The sequence below is a fragment of the Amia ocellicauda genome, chromosome 22, assembly GCF_036373705.1.
Source record: "Amia ocellicauda isolate fAmiCal2 chromosome 22, fAmiCal2.hap1, whole genome shotgun sequence".
In the NCBI taxonomy this organism is placed as follows: Eukaryota; Metazoa; Chordata; class Actinopteri; order Amiiformes; family Amiidae; genus Amia; species Amia ocellicauda.
In genome coordinates, this window is record NC_089871.1 from 22,361,131 (window position 1) to 22,382,912 (window position 21,782).

The following is a 21,782-nucleotide window of genomic DNA, read 5'->3' on the forward strand; positions in this document are numbered from 1 at the left end:
TTTCAGTCAGAGTTAATTTTACGGAAGTGTTTTGAGGTATAAGAATCTGCAGCCTTTGGCACTGATGTACAGATAAAAATGCAAGAGATGTACATGTCAGAGTGAAAATGTTAACTCGGAACTAATGAACAATTCTTTATACACGAGAAAGGCTTACTACATACAGATTAAAAGGAAACACTTGGGGGAGAGGGAAGAAAAAAAAAAAAAGGCGGTACAAGTTAAGATCCAGTACAATAAGGTCATGTAATACAACTACCTGAATGACTTTTAAAGCTGCTTTCAAATGTGCAGTTTTATATAAAGTTACACACTAAGCAAAGGCACTTAAAGCCTACACCAATCAGTTTTACATTTCCCTTGAAAAAACTAGGGATCTAATTCTGGTATTTCAACATAAAAAGGAACAGTGGAGGGTCAGGCATGAAAGCTTGTTCAAAACCTTTTCACAATATTTTGTCTTTTAAATGGCAAATGCCATGAAATCAGCTCAAATTCATAGCAACCTTAAGTTTCCTTTAGACTAATAGAGGCATCTGAAGTTAAATTTGTAGAAAAGAAACCTTGCCGTGTTTGATAAACCATACAAAAACTAAATGCTAGAAAGTAGCACATCTGTACTGTATGCGAGTTTGACTGTATGAAGGTTTTATTTGCAATTATAATATGGTTAAATATAAAACCTCAATTTTAAGGTCATCTGGTTCAATGATCATCAACAGTCACTAACCTTTATGAATGGAATAACAAATAAATTATACAGTGGATCACTACTTTCAAAAGTATAAAACATGGCATGGCTTACTGGGTCTATTCAAAAACAGAAGTACTTCCAAGTTCATACATTTGAGGTCAGTTCTGAGGGAGCAGTGAGAACACATACTTAAGAAAAGTGTAATTACATGCGCCCGATAAACATGCTAATAGTGACAGATAAGACCAAGCTGAATCATGATCAACTTGATGCTCATTACAATATAGTTAGGAGCAGAAATGGTTTGGCAAGATTTATTTTTAAGGAAAATACTGGAGGTGAACTCAATGCATTCTCAATGGAGATTTTAGTTCTAAAATTGTAAATTTGTTTCTTCAGATCAGAATTCTTGAAAGCAGCAGATTTTTTTTATTATTATCTAAAACCAGATGCAACAGACATATGGCTTAGTCAGTCACTAGTTAAATCCGGATGAATGAATGCGCACAGAGGAAAATCAAATTGAGCATATCCAACATTTATAAGCAAACTGAGTAAATGGCGAAGAGTTTTATTCACTTTAAAACACTAAATCACAAAGATCTTATTAAACATGTTGGCATATTATTAATTAAAATTAGCCAGTAAACATCTTGCCCTTGTTACCCAGTATAAAAAGGTGATGCTTAGACAACCAAATGATGCAGCTTTAAAAGTTCAGCAATGTGACTTAACAAAAGGTAAGCACCCCCCACCGCCAAACAGCTTTACGGATTTATTGAGAAGCCCTGCAGTTACTTTAATATTAAACTAATAAGCCCCCAACTAACTTCTACATACAGAGAACTAATTAAGATTGTACATAAATTGCAAAAATTTACATTAACAAATTTGAGAGAGTCATACATCTAACAGCCCAATACTGAAAGCTGTCATACACCCATTTGTTCCATATATTAAAAAGACATTGCAGATTATACTGATATACCACTATCACAGTTCATGACATCTCCATTGAAACATAGCAGCAAAGAGCGGAGGTGTCATCACCGGCCACTGCTGTATCCGGGAAAGAACTGGGTCAGAATGGCTTGGAGGGGTTTGTTGATGCTCATGTTGTAGTTCTTGCCAAGGTCGTGTCTACAAGCTGGACACGTGTACACGTCAGCCTTGAAGGAGCGCTGTAAACATTCCTGTGGCACAGGGAGGGAACAGTCACACAGTTCTCTAGATGCTTTACATGTACATTTCCAATCATGTGATTTGACATGCCTCTGCAACAATTGATCACGATCACAACTTCCATTACACCAGAATTCTAATTAAATCACTTAAGTGTTAGAATTTGGCCTTCCTTTTAAATATGTACAGAAGTCTAACTTTATACATTTCTTAGCTTATAGAATTCCTAACATTTTACCAGTATTATTAGTATTACAGTATTTTACCAACTAAAATCCAACATCAAGGATGCAGGCCCTCATAGAAGAGGGCTGCCAACATTACAGAACAGCACTAGAAACCCCTGCTCAGCAGTGATAGAAGGCAAGTCAAATCAGGATTGCTCCAATGAAAGGGCATGATTTGCAGTTCTACCCTCAACTTTGTCATTTACTCCTATGCTTGTGTAAACCACTTTATAGTGAAAATCAACGGTTCTAAAAAAAACTCACCCTGCAGACATTATGTTGGCACTCTGTAGTGACTGGCTGATACACAACTTCTTGGCAACATATACACAGAAACATCTCTTCAACTTTATTCAAAAATTTCTGCAAAAAAGAAACCTCAATTAGAATAAGCCATTGACATAGTAGAGACAAGTAAAGACCTTTCACATCAAATAAAAGCAAAACGTCTCACTGCAGTTCAGGGGAGGTGACCCGCGGGGCTCTTCCAATGCAGGGTGTCGTAGTGAAGTAAGGGTTATTATTGGCCTTCATGAGGGTATTGTATTAAAACGGCAGAATGGTAGCCTAATGCTACCTTGTTTTTATTTTAAAGTCACCTGTGCACTGAGAATCTTCATCATTCAGTTGTATTGCAGGTGGTACATTAAGTGCAGGTTTAAAGATATCTGATGTATCCATCATTATCCTCTTAAGGAAGGGTATCATATGAGCAAAATAGTAAAAAAAAAAAAAAAAAAAAAAAAAAAAAATTGCAATGGAAACCAGAACATGCATTTAAGCAAACAAGTGTCTGGGGTCAAAATATTAAAATCAGGTCAGAGATGAGTAGTGGTATGTGTGGTCAGACCACATCTATATAGGGAAAGCTGCCTTTCTACAGTGAAACTGTAGAGAAACTGGACCAGAACAAAAAAGCAAAATACTGCAGACCCAAGTATGTAGGCTTAACATGCCAAGAGTTTTTACCATCATTCGGTTCTCACTGAACACACGTGGCCAACTACTGGTTTATACATACCGGCCCTTCTTTAAGAGACTGCATGGCCTCATCCCAGAGCTTCTTATTCTGCTCGTCCTCCTTAATCAGGCCTTTTTGCTCCTTTGTTAGTTTATAAGCCTCCACCTTTACTTTTTTGGGGGTTCGCTTGTTTGGCGAGGACTTTTCATCTCCTTAAGAATAAAGGAATACATTCAATTAGCATACACATACCACATCTAAAAACATGGATAGCCTTTAGAATATAGCCAAGAACCACTAATAAAACCGGACATCCATTCACACTGGTCTTCAAAACATCACTTCACTAGAAGATAATCATACATCTTTACAAGGTGCAATATATTGAAAAGAATCAGTAAAAATAAGAATCACAGTATAGCTGACTATTAATTGAAACTGAAGTTCATAGTGCCCCAGTACATACCACCTTGTGATTTTCTCTTCCTCTTTCCTTTGGTAGGAGTATCAGTCACTGCCTCCTCTTCGTTCTTATTCTCCTTTTCTTTCTCTTTAGCAGCAACAGCTTCTAAATATCCCTCAGGATACTAATTGGGGGGAGAGGGGGGGGGGGGGACATCCAATGATCAAATTGTATTTTTGAAAATTCTAATTACATTAATTTTGCAACTTCTCTGGATCTGATGTGGCCTTGTTAAATTTTGGATCAGCCTTGTTCTCCTAAAACTAGTCTTTGGCATGGCATATTATTGAGTTTGATAATTTGCTGTACATCAAGCAATGTATCAATAGAACAGTATAAATTACCAGATTTAAGAACAGCAATGTAATCTGTCAATGAAAATGCAAATATTCAGACCATTTGACAAAGGTCTATTTTCTAAGAGAGCACAGGTATATTTATATTTATATGTACATTGTGGCAAAAAGATTGCTTCACTGTGTACACTCCGCATTTGTTGTGGAAATGAATGAAAGCAACACTAGTTTCAGTATTGTACTTTGCAAAAATATATATTTGTTCAAAACTTGTACTTTAATATTTTTGCAATATCTAACTGACAGTCTTACATTGTTTCATGTGTGCATGTATTTACACATCTGTTTTTCAAGCATATGAAACTGTCGACTGTAGGCGAGGTAGAGATTTGCGTTTATGCAGCTAAAACACCGTAGGCACATTTTATACATACATTTAGGAAAAGTCACAGACAGGTATGCACAGTGTATTCAGGAACACAGCATAATTCAGATTAAAAAAAAAGTCAAACTGACCAGCCCTGTGCTTCTAGTGTTCAATTATAAAGGCGAATCACGCAAGAGATCACAAAGAGCTACAGTACAGTATCTGCGCACAAACTGCAGGGTTACAGCCACTAAAGGGAAAACTTAACTTTGGATGCAAACTGGATTCATAAGGAAATATTGAAGACAAGGAAAGGTTTTCCATTTATTTGCTAGCAATGCTTTTCTTACAAGGGCAGTGCTGTAGCAATTATAATTTGGTGCATTCCTTTTTTTTTTTTTTTTTTTTTACCATTAACATTACAGCATTGATATACTAATTATTAAATTAGTGTGGCACAACCACTTAGTCTGTTATTAAAATAAGTGTAAGAGCCCAATTAATCAACCAACACCCATTGATTAACTGATCAAATATTTTAAATCAACCGACAGCCCTTTAAAAAAAAATTATATAATTATATACACTCACCTAAAGGATTATTAGGAACACCATACTAATACTGTGTTTGACCCCCTTTCGCCTTCAGAACTGCCTTAATTCTACGTGGCATTGATTCAACAAGGTGCTGAAAGCATTCTTTAGAAATGTTGGCCCATATTGATAGGATAGCATCTTGCAGTTGATGGAGATTTGTGGGATGCACATCCAGGGCACGAAGCTCCCGTTCCAGCACATCCCAAAGATGCTCTATTGGGTTGAGATCTGGTGACTGTGGGGGCCAGTTTAGTACAGTGAACTCATTGTCATGTTCAAGAAACCAATCTGAAATGATTCGACCTTTGTGACATGGTGCATTATCCTGCTGGAAGTAGCCATCAGAGGATGGGTACATGGTGGTCATAAAGGGATGGACATGGTCAGAAACAATGCTCAGGTAGGCCGTGGCATTTATACGATGCCCAATTGGCACTAAGGGGCCTAAAGTGTGCCAAGAAAACATCCCCCACACCATTACACCACCACCACCAGCCTGCACAGTGGTAACAAGGCATGATGGATCCATGTTCTCATTCTGTTTACGCCAAATTCTGACTCTACCATCTGAATGTCTCAACAGAACTCGAGACTCATCAGACCAGGCAACATTTTTCCAGTCTTCAACTGTCCAATTTTGGTGAGCTTGTGCAAATTGTAGCCTCTTTTTCCTATTTGTAGTGGAGATGAGTGGTACCCGGTGGGGTCTTCTGCTGTTGTAGCCCATCCGCCTCAAGGTTGTACGTGTTGTGGCTTCACAAATGCTTTGCTGCATACCTCGGTTGTAACGAGTGGTTATTTCAGTCCAAGTTGCTCTTCTATCAGCTTGAATCAGTCGGCCCATTCTCCTCTGACCTCTAGCATCAACAAGGCATTTTCGCCCACAGGACTGCCGCATACTGGATGTTTTTCCCTTTTCACACCATTCTTTGTAAACCCTAGAAATGGTTGTGCGTGAAAATCCCAGTAACTAAGCAGATTGTGAAATACTCAGACCGGCCCGTCTGGCACCAACAACCATGCCACGCTCAAAATTGCTTAAATCACCTTTCTTTCCCATTCAGACATTCAGTTTGGAGTTCAGGAGATTGTCTTGACCAGGACCACACCCCTAAATGCATTGAAGCAACTGCCATGTGATTGGTTGGTTAGATAATTGCATTAATGAGAAATTGAACAGGTGTTCCTAATAATCCTTTAGGTGAGTGTATATATATATATATATTATACACACACACACACACGTTAAATGTAATGTAATCTATGGTTTGTATTGTATTAGCAACTGTATGCTATCCAAAAGATAGAATATTTTGCTTTTGAGAACTTTAGAAAAATATGTGAACAAAGAATAAATCAAGGCTAACTTACCAGTATACAAAATATTTATAAATATAAATGTATAACTTCATGTAATTACTGGGCAAATACTTAACACCATAACATCAAAACACTAGAAGATCTGTGAAAGAGAGCAGCCCCATGTATAAGATACACGACTGATTTGAGAAATGAAATGGGAGGTAAGAAATACGAGACTGAAAGGAAAATGTGTATTTAAATGTTTATTTAATATTTAATGAGTGGCTTTTGCCAACTTATTACCGATTTAGGTGTACGAGACAGTAGCCGTAAACAATTCTCTCCTGTCCAACTTCCTATCCGCTGTTCAAGCTTCTCAGCGATATCGTAGATGTTGTCATGGGACTCCTTATTTTCTGATTGGATACTTGTCCAGGGCGATTTCATGCGATTTCATGAACTCTGCTCTCGCTTGAAATCGGATTTTTTGCGATTTCACAGTGAAATTTCGATTACACTTGAAATCCTGGGCTGCATTCGGATATCAAATTTCATAGTGTATTGTGGCCTTTAAAGTCCCATGTTTTGGTGCTCTTCTCATACACTAATTGCTTTGACTAATTGTTTTTTTAAATTTCAGGTTGGCTAAGGAGTAATACACTCATTTACAATAATCAACGGTTAACCGTGATTTCTGAATCAAAGGTTTTATTATTGCTATAGGTAAACTACAGCCTTTAGGATCAATACACAAATGATAGCTTGATCAGCTCAATCTTAAATGGCGATCATGATCTACAGGAACATTGTTATGTAAAACTATGTTTAAATTGGGTCTATCCCATTTTATTTCAGGCCAATCTGAATAATAGTATATTCATATTTCACTTATAAACAAATCAATGGCATTATTATTGATGAATAACAATGAAGGCTTTGTGTGTAGATCTGCAATAGCATGTACCTGCATAGTGAGTCCAAGCTTCTTAATCCTGTCCTTGCCATCTCTGGTCCACGGGGCTGACTCATCATCATTTCGTCTTAACAAGTACCTCCACACCAGAAAACCAGACTTCCCCTTTTCTGGCCAGTATTTTACAACCTGACAAACGGTCAAAGTAAAATGTTACAAATATTCCACAAGGGCTGCAGGAAAGAAAATAAATCTGCAAAATTGAGAATTGTAATGTTACAAAACAAAAAATCAAATTGAAAGACTACAGTAACGGGTAAGTGGTTTTCAAGTTAAATTGCATATTGACTAGTCCAAAAGTCTAATTCTTCTATTTGGTAAATCATGAAAATTGGCAGTATCCACTGACGCGCACAGACCTTGTAGATGCCATCGTATCGGTTTCCATCCTCTGGGCAGTACTTGCTATGTTTTCGTCCCTTTGAGCTGCGGACAACTCTCACTGGCTTCCCTGCTTTCCAGTCCTTGGCTTCTGCTCCGTCCTTTTCATTTACAACAGCATTGCAATTCAGTGCCAAAGCCCTGTAAGGATTAAAATGGAAATAAGTATTCAAAATTTAAAACCGTAAAACATTAATGCATGTTTAAATGGTTTGCCGTGTATAAAATCTCTTTTCGTACACAATTTACTTAAGAAAAATAAGAGAATGCTCCAGGTTTCTCCTGACCTGTTCATGTTTGTGAGTTTCTGATCACAAGACTGTTCTGCGGTTCGCTTGTTGCCAGACAGATCCCTGCCGCCGGATCCTGTGTAGGTGAATTCGTTCCCATCATCCTGGAATTTTGTGAAGAGATCATACTGCATTACGACTTACTTACTTACTTACTCTAAAAAGAATCTGAAGTCACAGATGTACCACATGCATAGATGCATACACCCACGGTTTACAGAAAATTGAACTTTGCACTCCTGAAATCACAAAACCGCAGAAGAGGTGCTACTCTCAGAGAGTTGTATCATATCATGAAAAAATAAAACCAAGAAATTCAGCTGAACTTCAAAATGCCAAAGCAGTGGCTAGTATACGCTAGCAATTACCAATTACTCTAGCTAAGCGTTTACCTTGAGGAGATTGTGCAGTTCTAAGCAACTGATGGAACTACTGAGGTTTAATAGCACAGTGTAATACTACCTAGGAACAAAACAAAAATGTAAGTGTTATTTCCTAATTGCTTATGCCTCAAAAGTACAGAAAATGTCTATTATTCCCCACAAACTTTGCTTTTGTGACCAGGACAGTGATATTTTGAAATGTAACTATTTCCAATGAGGAAACAGGTGACTTTGACAAAGTCAGAAAAAAACAACGTATGAATCCAAATTAACATGTATTTATACTAAAGTAATACAAAAATGACTACAAAAGATTTAGAAGCGAGTAGTTTTGAGATTTACAATTATACTGTAAATACAGTATCTGACTATGTGAACGAAAAGACACAGTCACCGGTTTCCTCATTAGAAATAGGTACATATCACTGTCCTGGTCACAAAAGCAAAGTTTGTGGGGAATAATAACCATTTTCTATACATTTGAGGCATACGCAATTAGGAAATAACCCTTTAAGTACTACTTCGGATGCATCAATCAAGCAAGATGAACACATTATTGAATTGTAAAGCAACCTGCAGAATACATGTTAGGCCTTTGATTTGGATGTATAACTTACCACATCATCTTCATAGCCTCCTGCCAACACCAGAGAATAGGCTCCATCATTGCTTCTTCCGTGAATTCCAGCTACATGGGGTCTATGAACACCTGACTCACTAACCTGGAAAGTTTAAACATCTGAATGAATAAGAATAATTTCCCCAGTTCTGCTCAAATTCAAACCATACTTTTGTTCTAGAAATAAATAACGAATAATTCCAGCATCACACTAGCCAGAGAATGACAGCAATGTATGTGTAAGCAATATCACTCAATAAGTCACTGTTTCAAGAAACTCGCATGGAAATGAACATATGGACACTTCTTGGGCACAACAGATTTTTGGGAATTTTCTAACATCCAATGCGTTTTTCCCATGACAGTTATTGTGTTCTAAACCAACCAAGATAGACATGATTTAACAACTAGATATTGAGATTTTAGTTCGGCTTTTGATCAAATAGACGACAACACCCAAGGTATTTGAAAAAATGGATTTAATGAACCAATACATTTAGTAAACCATTTGTTTCACTTGCATTTCTGCTAATGTATATTTTATAGAATGCCAAAGTCTCTTACCTGCACCCTAAATTTCCACATCGTGCCCACAGGAACACCAGGGACTCGCCCATAGTGGTTGGAGGGCACAATGGTACATTGTTTTGTACGACCAACACAAGCCATACCCTTGGAGGGGGGAAAGAACCATTAAATGTGTTAGTTTTCACACTTACAATGTGTCAAGTTACATATGCAAGATTGTGGATCAATTTAAATCTAACTGATATGGCCTTAAAATTCCAGTTTAGGAAAATTCCAGTTTCTAGCTAACCCATTTTCTAACAGAACCAGCATTTTGTGGAGATGAAGCAAAGGACAGTGCAGCTTCCTAGCAGCCGTGGGTTTCACCTGCACCCAGAGTCCTAAATGGATGATCTATACAGAATGATACCTGGGAGACAGAAATCTTGCTGATTGATAGGGGATCAAATACTTATTTCCCTCATTAACATGCAAATCAACTTTTTTGAAATGCGTACAAAATCAGCAGGGGATCAAATATTTTTTTTTTCCCCTCACTGCAGCAGAAAAACAAAAATTAATATACCAAAGTGGATATATCACATACCAAAGTGGATATTTCACATACAGTGAGGGGAAAAAAGTATTTGATCCCCTGCTGATTTTGTACGTTTGCCCACTGACAAATAAATGATCAGTCTATAATTTTAATGGTAGGTGTATTTTAACAGTGAGAGAATAACAAAAAAATCCAGAAAAACACATTTCAAAAAAGTTATTGATTTGCATATTAATGAGGGAAATAAGTATGATCATGGGACATGCAGCCCCTCATCAATCCTGCCAATTTTTTTTTAATTTTTTTTTTCCAAGTCAGAAGAGACAACTGTCCAGTTTGTATCAGTAGCTTACTTGATTAAAAACTCTGAAAGAGTAGTTCGAATGCATTTCAATAACTACCGAACGTTACCTCTAGTATTCTGTAGTGAAAACTGCACAGTACCGCAGAACCTCACTGGCCACCTCCCCATGCAACACTTCCATGAGATGGATTCCCTATGCCATATGATGCCCTTTATATAGGACTGTTAAATCCATATTCTGCAGTTTTGTATTATGATGAAGTAGGCCTTTATGCTCATTTACACCCTCTTTCAGAGCCAATGCAGTTGGTGTAATATGATTTGGATATGCTGGTTTTGCCACACTTTGTAATGGCTAATGCAATAATGACTTCATTATTCTTACATCAACTTTCAATAACATGATACGATTAATAGTAAAGGCATTAACTAAAGTCATTAATGGTAGCAGTACTGAATGCAAGTTGTAGTAACATACTAAACTTCAAATTGTAAAGAAAAGCAGTTTACAAAATGAAGCACTGTTTATTTCATGCAGATTAAAATAATAAAAACATCAGTACATTTGCAGTTCACATACCTTTCCCCAGTCTCTTTGGCTAGAGGAATTGGCTGAAGCCATTTTGGATTTCTTTTTGCTCTCCTTCAGCTTTTCTCCAGCTAAAACAACTTCACTCACGTCATTACGACAGTCCGGGCAGTACCTGAAAGTCATCACAAGGTAAACTTGGTAACTGGAATCTTTACCACCCTCAGTGACAAAACAGATACAATCCTTCTAAATACACAATATGAAAGTTATAAGAGGATTATAGCATTACATAAATCAAAACTAGTTCGATACATAGGTAACAGAATACAGCACCTATGCTTTACACTCACCAATCCTCATCCTCGGGGATGCTGCTCAGGGGAGGGTTGAGGCAGTAGATGTGGAAGGCCATGTCACATTCATCACACAGCAACTGTTTGTCAGGATCCTGCTTCACTCCACATACATGACAGTTACACATGCGGCAGTTCTTGCTCGGGTTATCCTTGCAGTGCTTACATTCTGGTCCATTGGATCCTACATGGTATGGAAAGATCAGTTACTTACAATAAATGAGACTCAATCAATTTGCTTTTATGGATGTGTGTTGGGCATTTAAGAGAACCACCCAGCAGCACCATCTGTATTCTCAAAGCAGGTCAAATCTGCCTTGAATTCTCCTTGAAGCCTGAAAGGACCACCACATTATTTTTTTTCCAGTAATGGGAAAAGGTAAGGGTTATGCATTTAGAGTGTAGATTTGTAGACCAATTTTTAATTTGATTTATTTTGTATCACTAATGTGTAGATTGTAATAATGATTGCGATGTAGACCACTAGGTTTGAGATTAAGTCATGTAATTAGCCTTGGATAAAGGCATCTGCTAAATAATAATGTGCACATTATTGTTGGCATTAGTCTTCTGTTGTCACTTCACTGGCATGCAGAAGGGTTTTCAAAATAAGAAGTATAAGACTATATACCAACCATTACACAAACAGTTGAGAGCTCAATAATAAAGTGCGTTGCAGAGCTAGTGTTAAACCTCTTTTGCCACTATGTTTAAATGGGAAAGCAACATATACAGGGAGTCATCCCCTAAAGTTATCTAGGTACAAGTATGCTTGTTTTTCCCCAACCTTTAAGTCACTCGAGTTTCCAATTCAAAAGAAAAGTAAAAGCTGGAGTTCTAAGGCAAGGCAAAACCCCATTTACCATTTATAGACAAAGATTTCGTAGTATAATCCATATTATATAATATTGATATAGGAGGTAACTGGCTGATTTGTAAAAGTTGATCAAATTAATTATAAATTAATATTGTACACATTCCTGGATTTGTTTTGTAGGTAACATGACGAAGACTTAAAATTTAAAATAGAAAAAACCATGCAAAGGCCATGCAACTGCGCCATCTGGCTGCAGATACTTAAATCCTAAAGTAGCTTCAGTAATCTTAGTACCATTAATATAGATTCAGTCAGCACTTTTGATCTCTTATCTCTTAGGTGCCAAAGACACATACAAACACACAAATAAGGCAAACCTACTTTTCAGGGGACTCTCCGATACAGTTCCTGGCTCTTCAATCTTGTATATTTCAGTCACAAACATGATCTTGCAGTCATTGAGAGAATCGCCAGCATCCCTGTCAAAGATTATGGATGTCGATCACATGCCATTGTATGCAACATTTAGCACTACACAGTTAATACTCTTAATATTGCCAACACTGAAAAAGGGTATACATGCAGGTCTACGGAGGCACCGACATTTTCCAATCACATCATTAAAACAATGTCCTTTTACACCTTTTAAGTTGTAGACCCTAGCATAACATTATTCAAAGAGTCATGCAAACACAGGCCTACAGTTCAACTGTTAGCCCACTTTAAAATAATGTTTTACTATAGCCCTTGTAAAATTAACCAGTAATTTCCTTTCAAGACTGAGTAACTGTAGGCCTTAGACACTATTTGGACATTTCTACAAAAACATTTGCTTTTAAGTTTTGGAACACAATTTTAAAATACTGCAGGACTCAATTAACCAAACCGTGATATCACAAAGTCACCAACGCATGAAAAGATATAGGGACACTTACCCAAGCAGTATTTTGGCATATATTTCATGCACGGTGCGGGTTTCTCTCTTCTTCTGGATCTCTGCATCATACCAGTAGCCCCTTTCCTTGGGTTCATCAGGGTTATAGTTCACCATGACCACCATGCCCACGTCTAGCTGATGCCACTGGTACACAGTCCTCGCTCGAGGGCGCACATCTTTCCCAGACAGCTTCACCACTCCATTCTCTGGATAACTGCAAGTAACAACACATCAAAACCAGAAATCAGCATCCAAACATCCAGACAAGAGGCTCTTTTGGACTCAGACAAGAACAGTGAAGTATTTTTTCCATAATATGATAATTTGTTTCATGTCTTCAAAGCTTCTATTAAACCAATACAGAGGTAGATTTGCAGCAATGCAAGTTTTCTTTTGGAATATTAACATTAATTTGCATTTTTGAACAAAACATATACCTGTGTATGCATTTATTCTTACAAGACAACTTTCTATGCATCTTACTTGTTCAGATGTCTTGTTATTTATCTGCACACATCCTGAAGTATTATGGATACAGATTCAACTCAATACTCTGGTCCATATGGAAGTGGTAATTTGTATCACTACAAGTCTACATGTGGCACTGTAAAATGTTAAAGCCATCACAGAAGGAGAATATAAGACTAAGAATCTGTATACATTCTCCATTGACACCAAATCAAGTCAATCTTACTCCTCATATTTGACGTGATACACAATCTCCTCCTCGCTTTGACTGATCTCGGGATCAGTCATACTCTCTGCAGATTCACTGGGGCTTTTAGTTTCTTTAGTGACGTTGACAATTTGCGCTTCAAACCATGCTCCCATGTTCAAATCACGGGCATCAACAAACTCATTGATCTGAAAAAGAAATTGCAAAAAGACAAATTTTCCTGTGTATATAATCCATTGCAATTCATTGTTTAGCCTCTTAATTACTTAATAAAACTTTAAAGCAGTAATTTGGCATCTTTGTTCCTCTTTGAAACATAAGCGTTTTAAAACAAAGTATCTGATACATTTTTTTTTTATATATATATATATATATATATATATATATATATATATATATATATATATATATATATATATATATATATATATATATATATGATTACAAAAGATGTGGGATGCTCATTCGGGGTTTCCCACAGACATTAGCATAGGCAAAGTGGGTGGTGGTGGCAGGATGTCGAGCAGGGGGGTTTAGCCACAGCAAACGAGAGCAGTGGGCGGAGCATGTACACTTGTGCTATAAAGTTATTTTGTTTTTGGGCAGTTCACGCATTTGGCCAGTCGGGTCTGAACAATGCTGTGGGAAACTCTGCTCATTGGATATAGGAAGGCAATATGAATATAGATTGTGAATTTATTACAAATATTGATTGGAAATAGAACTTGTACAAGGAGACTGCTGCACTGATGCAGTTGACAAAGGGTTTGCCCATTATTTGGATAGCCTTTGATTGCATTTTAATCTAATGTCTTCAGATGATGGATTTTAAATAGAAGGCCTGCATAATATGTAGCAAAACTTAACCCATGAGTTAAAGTACAAGGGAAGGTTGTAGGCAGTTAGGGCAAATTAGTGTTTGCAGATTTTGTTCAAGCAGCAAATACAAAATCAGAAAAGCTCACTGGTATTAAAGCCACTGGTAAGCTGGACTGGCATCATAAAGTCTGTGCTGGGTAGCTAGAAACTCTGACTCAACGACAAGAATGCATGTCATAAGATCACAGATCGGATAGAGAGCAGCTTTAAGGTATAGAAGATTAAATCTACAATGCAGTATGAAGCCAATACTGGCTGCCCCTAGCAACAAAATTGTGTTTTGGGCCGAGAAATATGATGCCAGACGTGCTTCAAAATACTGCAGCTGAAAAAGAAACTGAACTGCACAGATCTGAACAGCCTGCAATACCACAGCAACCATGAGACATTGAAACAACTATATCCATATAAATGTGCCTTAATTATGCCAGCATCAATGCTTCATCTAAGAATGGAGATTTACAGAACATTAAATACTAGAAGCAAAATAAGTCATATTGATTGGTTTGTGTTCTTGTGAGGAAAGAGGCCATACCAATAAGCCAGGTTTTTTTAGCTGCAGATATGGTTTTTTGATCCCCTTTTGCTTTTGCATACTCCCATCTTTATAATAAAATACATCCATTCATAATTCTTTTCATATCCCTTAAATGGAAAGCATTGTTGAAAGGGGTATTTTGGAGAAGAAGAAAAAAAAAAAAAAAAAAAAAAACTTTGTATGGAAGTTTACGGTTACTATACTAGATGTGTATTAACCGTTTTTTGCACTTTGTTTTGCACTTATGTTGTAAGTCGCCCTGGCTAAGGGCGTCTGCCAAGAAATACAAATATTATTAATAATAATAATAATAATATTATTAATGTATGCTAACCAGAAAAATACCTTTATGTAGAAAACCCTTCAAATTGTATATATACCCCTCCCCCAATACATAAATACCTGTATGTGCATCAGTTCATTAAGCAGTTTCAAATTAAGGTTTCATTTTGTGTGTTAATGTTTAATAATAATAAAATGACCATTTCACTCTACCCAGTTTAGATCTGTCCTAATGGAATGAATGCTTTGCAGCAATCCAATGGAGGCTACTACAATTATGGGGATCAAACATGATTCTCCCTAATTGACCCCTCCACTCCACTACAACATCCCCAATCCAAGAGAATTGGCTGGAAGTGTCATTACTTTGTAAGAGCCGAACGCAGCATCGACCAGGTCCATCTGTGTAGATGTGCCCGCCTGCACCTCCCCCTCGGCTGCATTCTCCCCGTGATTGGAGTTCTTGTCCGACTCGCTCTGGGTCGATCCACAGCCGGAGTCTGAGTCGGAGAGCTCCGCATCCTTCTCCTTACGCTCGGCGGTGGGTCGAACAGGCATCGCCTGTCGCACCAGCAGCTGAACAATGTCATTTAAACCCACGCTGTAATCAAAGATGGTGTGGCCATCTTCCATCTATAAAACATACAAGAAATCAGTTCCTGCAAGGTTAACTTCCCAGGGACACCCAATGATACAAGAACATCCATTCTCAAATTATACATCTAGACTGTTTCAAAAACAATATATGAAGTCAATTTTAAATCTTTCTATTGTGTCAATAATGGACGAGAAAGAAAAGTTACTATTCTAGAGCATAAAATCTGAAAGATTAATGAGAATATGCAACAACCTTCCCAGGGTGTGTGCTCTTCCTCTTGACTATAACATCCTTCTACTGTGAGCGAGTACTGTCAGTGGCATGACGTGTACAAAAGGGAAGAGGACCGATTCTACCTCATCCACATGAGGCAGACAGGAAACATTACCAACTTTTAATAGTGCTCTAGTGGTAACATGGCCCTCTTACACAATCATATCAAGAGAAAGGCACTTTTATATTGCACTTCTAGATTGTAAACTTATTACAAATTACAATTTCATTTGCAACTAACCACATTTGGAAATAATCAATGCACTGCACAGATCAAAACCATGTCAAACTTAAATACTGGAAGTATAAAGTACATAACATATTGGTGCACTGATGCCTAGAGTGGGTTATTATAGTAATTTTTAGTGCAAACCGAACACTTGTGAGCATTACTTTGTAACTCTGGAATGTGTTTATGGATATTTTGCATACAATAGTAAACATGTATGGATTCTAGGAATTTAAGAAATACCCACTGGGCAACTTCAACTTCAGTTCCTTCACACAAACAAATATCATGACATTTAATATTAATTACTACAGACTAGTTTAAACTAATCAACTTTCAATGGCCTTTGCAGTTGCAGATGCTGAAATCCCCTGCCTTTACCTTCCCAACGAGAAGGATTTAACATTGTAGTTCTTGGAGGAACTTGGGGATTCAGGGAGGTTTCAAAAAGATTATACAAAGCTCATTACAAAATCCTTACATATTAACACCAGCAGATGGCAACATGTAAAAAAAATCTTCCACGTTCACAGTGCTGAACTGTGGTTAAACTTTGCCTTTCTAAAAATATTAAGAAATGTTAAGTGGTTCCATAGCTTTAAATGTTGTAGGAAAACTCATCTGTCTAGAGAGCATTATAAAAGAGCTGTGAGAACTATAATCCCACTTCTACAACAAATGTCTACCACATCAAGCTCATCAAGTCTACATAAAGTGGTTACAATGACAAGCTACGTTTTACAAACTTCTAACTGTATCATCAAAATCAGATCCATTGTATAACACTAATGAGCATCACCTGCATCAGTATACAAACATTAAAACAGATTTTAGGAACAGCTTAAAGAAATCTCAATCTCAAATATAAAATAAAACATGTGGTAAAGGGCAAAAGAACAACATTCTTGTTGGCTCCAACAATGAAAGCTCCATAAACATCTTTGGGACCAAACCCTTTGGCACTGACTGTGCAGAGAACACTCTAAATCAACTCATGTAGTAATCAACTTGAACTTTATAAATTAACAGTCTCAGAAGCAATAGCATAATTGTCAGTCAGTAGGCTCCCTTGGAGTGTGGTAAAATGTAACTGCTGTGCACCATTGTACATATACAGAACACCAATTTGAATTATAAGACACTTGATGTCCTTCATACACGTGGAAGGCTCATTAGCCAGTTACCCCACTGTACACTACCATTATTTCCCAAAACAGTAATATTTTCTTGCAATTTGACCTACCCACGAATCACAAAGTACAATTCTCTACAACTATTGTGGTCTAATGTATTGTTAAAGCCACTTTCAACTATTTATAAATCAAAACATGACAGGGTACAACTCCATAACTGGATTCATGAGTGGGTTAAAGTTGATTTGGTCTAGTCCCTGGTCTAGTAGGGGGATCCCCAGGAAAGCATAGTGGAAACTTTGTAAAGCAGTATTAAGGCAGTGGTAAATTACAGTTCATGCATTGGAAAACAGTTTGGGGCTTTTTAACCATATTACTATTCATTTACATCTTAGGTTAAATACATTAAAAATATATATATACGTGGTACTTTTATTTGTGCATTGTACTTCCAGGTTGCCCACAAATATGAACTGGTTATGTACAGTCGGGACCAGAGTTGAAACAGCCATCTTAGGGTATATGTGATATATATAAGAACTAGCAATATTAGACCGCTTTTGTTTGATTTTAAAATAAAAAGCCCTGGTAAACTTAAGGGGGAAACAAAGCTCAACTTTGGTGGAGAAATAAGCAGCTGATAATGAAGACAGGATGTGAAAGGGGACTGTTAGGACAACAGACACAAAACTTGTTAGAAATCAGGCAGAAGAGAACAAAATAAAAGAATATACTTTCTAATGATCATTAAAAAAAGCACAAAATACTTTACCTGCTTGCCTCTATAAAATAGTCTCTGTCTCTCTGGTTCAACTTTAAAAACTTCCAGGATTTTAAGCCGGAGTTCATCAACTTTTGTCAGCTTTGACAGTGAATCAATCCGGTGGGTCTCCTTCCCATCCATAGTACGAACCTGGATCCACATTCTCACACCTGGAATAGAAGGACCGTCTTTAAACTGTAAGCCCCTTAAGCACTGCCAATGCTCTCTAACATTATACAGACCAACTGAGGAAGCCAGTATATGCATTACAGAGGGGGGGGTGGGGGGGGACAGAGAGTGAAGTGCCACTTCGAAACACACCATCCAGTGCACAGCATTGTAAACCAGCCCCAAAAGGAGAGCTGTGAATATGTAATCCACTCATAATAAACAGTGGATAAAAGTATAGGATGTTTTCACATGAAGTTTCTCCTGAAGCACTCAGCCTCTCCATCGCACCACTCCTACACTGTGTAACAGGAGCTCATGACAAAGCCCACTCTCTCAAGAACTGACATGCATGCAGTGAGTCGATGGTGTGCTTTGTGCATCTCCCTCAATCTGCACAGGCTGGAGGACCATGCCAGCGGCTGACAATGAACAATGAGATGCAGAAACAAACATCTGTAGCAAAGGGACTGCTGTTGTGGCTTTACCGTTTCCTCTACAGATCAAATAAATGCACTGAACGGAGAGAAACTTTATACTGGCTGCATCTGCCACCTCATACAATGATGCATCTGGAGCGACTGCGAAACTATTTGAACTTCCAGGCATTACTCGGCGCTTGCACAGCGCTTAAGGCGAGCTGGCTTCCCACCACAAAAATGCGTCCTCTCATCAGCTTCAGCGTAAACTGAAACAATGCAAACCCCACACTGTTACCATACACAGGCAGCTCCAACGATAGCAGCAACTCCACCATTTTGAATGCAAGTCTTGACAAACACCAAAGTTGAATGCATGAACACGTTTGCAATCTGAGTTTCCGATCTCCTAAATGCATCTCCTCGCAATAGTGTTTTTTGTAACCCTTTCTGATACTGCAACGTTGTTTAGTAAAGTTCAAACACTGTTAGCTATTATTTCCTTCGGGAAGTTGATTAGATGTGTGTGTGTGTGTGTGTGTGTGTGTGTGTGTGTACTGTTGTGTCGAGTGGGCGCGTTTACTTTGTGTGGTTTGCATTTCCCCCCGCCATTAAAATAGCAAACTACATCCCATGATTACGTCTGAAAAAGCCCCAGCTGTAACAATGATTTAAACCCTGCAAGAGTCCATGCCTCCCAGAAGAATGGGCATCAGCTCGCTATTGCATTATTGTGGATGATGGCACTGAAATCATCCATGCCTCCAAGTCTACAACAGTAATAACACCACTTCTCCTTGTTGGTGTTTTTGGCGTTTGGCGATAGTAACTAATCTCAATGAATAACATAATTCCCTGACAAGGACGGACTCCAGTTAGTTTAGACTCCAATACAGTCTCTGTAGCACTAGCTATTTTTGTTTGAAAAACGTATTGCCAAGTAAAATATGTTGTCGAGAGCATCGCAATGACAGTACACACATATTCAACAATATAGTTAAGTAAATTAAACTGGACATCGCTACTGTAGTGTAACAGTAAAATGCCGTTGGTACGAATTGTGTGGAAGTTTTCAAAGTTCCCGGTCACATGTCGCTTTTCTCATACAAACACTGTACTACGTTTTAAGAAGCTTTCAAAATAAAATATAATTACCTTTGTTAACACCTCCAACAAAAGACGATAATTAAAGAAGAATACTATCAAAGTATGCGCTCCAATGTGACTGGACTCCGCTTTAAAGACTACAGCAGCCCGAATCAATGGGATTCTTTTAGCACACGTTTCCGCGCCTGTCCCGTCCTGCCGCGGCTCGGATGCCAATCTGCCCCGCGATTGGCGGCTCTGCACGTCAATCAGATCTGCTACAACAGTCCCTGGTCAGCGCGCGAAATGTTCTTCTCGCGCCCAAATCTTGTCTCCAAGAACTTCCGCGAGAATATGCAAATACACCCCCACTCCCCCGCGCTGCTCGACTGTGAAAGTGAAAAACAGCAGAAAATACAATATTTTCAATTCTGAAGTCTGGGTCCCAATAAAGTGCGGTCCGGGTGTCTACACGGGGGCGAGAATTGCCCGATGGCCAGTCCGCCTATGCCTGACATTATAAATTAATGTTTGGGTTTTTACTTAGAACTTTTATAATTGTTCTGCGCATGATCCATCATATAACCAGTTTTTTTATTATTATTATTATTATTATTATTATTAATAATAATAATAATAATAATAATAATAATAATAAAGTTAAGCCAGGCTCGTTTGGTGTTCTTTTAAGATTAATTTATATTATCTGTCTCAGTGTAGTTCAGAAAGACGTAGAATGTAAGAAAATGCTCCTAAACATTTAATATTAAAATGTAATGTAACAAAGTGATTGTGCTTTATTCAACTCGTCACAATGAGGAGTCCTGGTGTGTGGGGAGAACCTGAACACTAAGCAAAGCATGCACTGCATATCTGCACCAAGAGCATACACAACGCATGCAACTCCCAGACAGCGCTGAAGTCGGATGAAAGTGCAGGACTGATCTGAAACCGAGATAAGCGCCATAGTTAAACGCGTTTCTCCGGGCGGACCGGCGGGCGTGTGTCTCTTTGCTGTTGGTTTGGATACCCATCACATTTGGCGGGAGAATGTTATTTCCCGTCTCCACAAAAGAGCCGTGAACTCCACCCACGGAGACAGTAAATTAACTGCTGTCAAGCCTGCTAAAAAGTCCCTCTCACTTTTGTTTTTAAAGCCGCTGGTATGAGCAGACTCCTGTCCTGTGTTGCGGTATTAAACGTAGAAAAGCCTGGCGTAGGCTGTGTTCTCAGATGCGTTTCTCTGTGGGTAGGGTGCAGCTCCTGGCATGTTTCAGATATCTGATTATTGTGCAGGGCTCGCCACAATGCACTGTGAAACATTACCCCAGGGATGCAGGGTTTGGGGGGTAGGGCACTCTTTCATTTACTGCGCTGTGATAACAACTAACAGGCAGACTATTGAAGTAGTACATTCATCAGTAGTAGTGCATTTAGAATTATGATTATTACCTTTACCCAGGATTATCTTCTAAGTAAAATAAAAGTTAACATTTTTGCGTTAGGAACATACAAAATTGCCCAATAATAATATAAATAATTATTATAATATTAATCATAATGTGATTTTGATTGTGTGGTTAAAAAACATTACATTATAAACGTTTTTTGTTTTGTTTTTTATCTCTGCTTGGTGGCAGTACATTATAAATAAATCCACATCAACACCCAGGTCTCGTTAAAATGGTTTGAAAATTCCGAACATTCATACTTATGAAGAACTGCAAACTTACTGATTCTACAAGTAGAAACTTAGATAGAAAACGATGAAAGTTAATAAAATACATGAATATCATGTGTAATTATTAATATTATGTTTTTCTTATTATACACCCTAACCTTCACAAGAAACATTTTCAAATATGTAGTTATTTTTTTATCTCCTTTTCAGAAAAATGCGATCAGATCAGGATCAGACTGACAGAATACAATTTTGCTTAAAAGCTGTAAACAAATTAGCCTTTTTCAGAAATCAGCTGTAATTATTTAATATG

The 21,782-nt window shown here is 37.8% G+C and overlaps 1 protein-coding gene across 3 annotated transcripts; it reads right to left on the bottom strand.

Annotated features, from left to right (window-relative positions):
* Positions 1 to 20,022, bottom strand: uhrf1 (ubiquitin-like with PHD and ring finger domains 1). 3 transcript variants are annotated; one of them, XM_066695145.1, is made up of 17 exons: positions 19,858 to 20,022; positions 18,125 to 18,285; positions 15,486 to 15,752; positions 13,439 to 13,608; positions 12,743 to 12,958; positions 12,189 to 12,286; positions 10,988 to 11,174; positions 10,686 to 10,809; positions 9,300 to 9,407; positions 8,734 to 8,838; positions 7,731 to 7,837; positions 7,422 to 7,584; positions 7,054 to 7,191; positions 3,534 to 3,651; positions 3,125 to 3,276; positions 2,368 to 2,466; positions 1 to 1,887 (listed from the first exon to the last, which is right to left on the bottom strand). In XM_066695145.1, the coding sequence occupies exons 2-17, from the start codon at positions 18,275 to 18,277 to the stop codon at positions 1,741 to 1,743; spliced, it is 2,352 nt and encodes a 783-aa protein (XP_066551242.1). In that variant the 5' UTR covers positions 18,278 to 18,285; positions 19,858 to 20,022; the 3' UTR covers positions 1 to 1,740. The 3 variants fall into 3 exon arrangements, with proteins under 3 accessions (XP_066551242.1, XP_066551241.1, XP_066551243.1); XM_066695144.1 differs by having other exon boundaries at positions 3,531 to 3,651; XM_066695146.1 differs by lacking the exon at positions 15,486 to 15,752 and having other exon boundaries at positions 3,531 to 3,651; positions 19,858 to 20,021.
* Between the last annotated feature and the right edge of the window lie 1,760 nt (positions 20,023 to 21,782).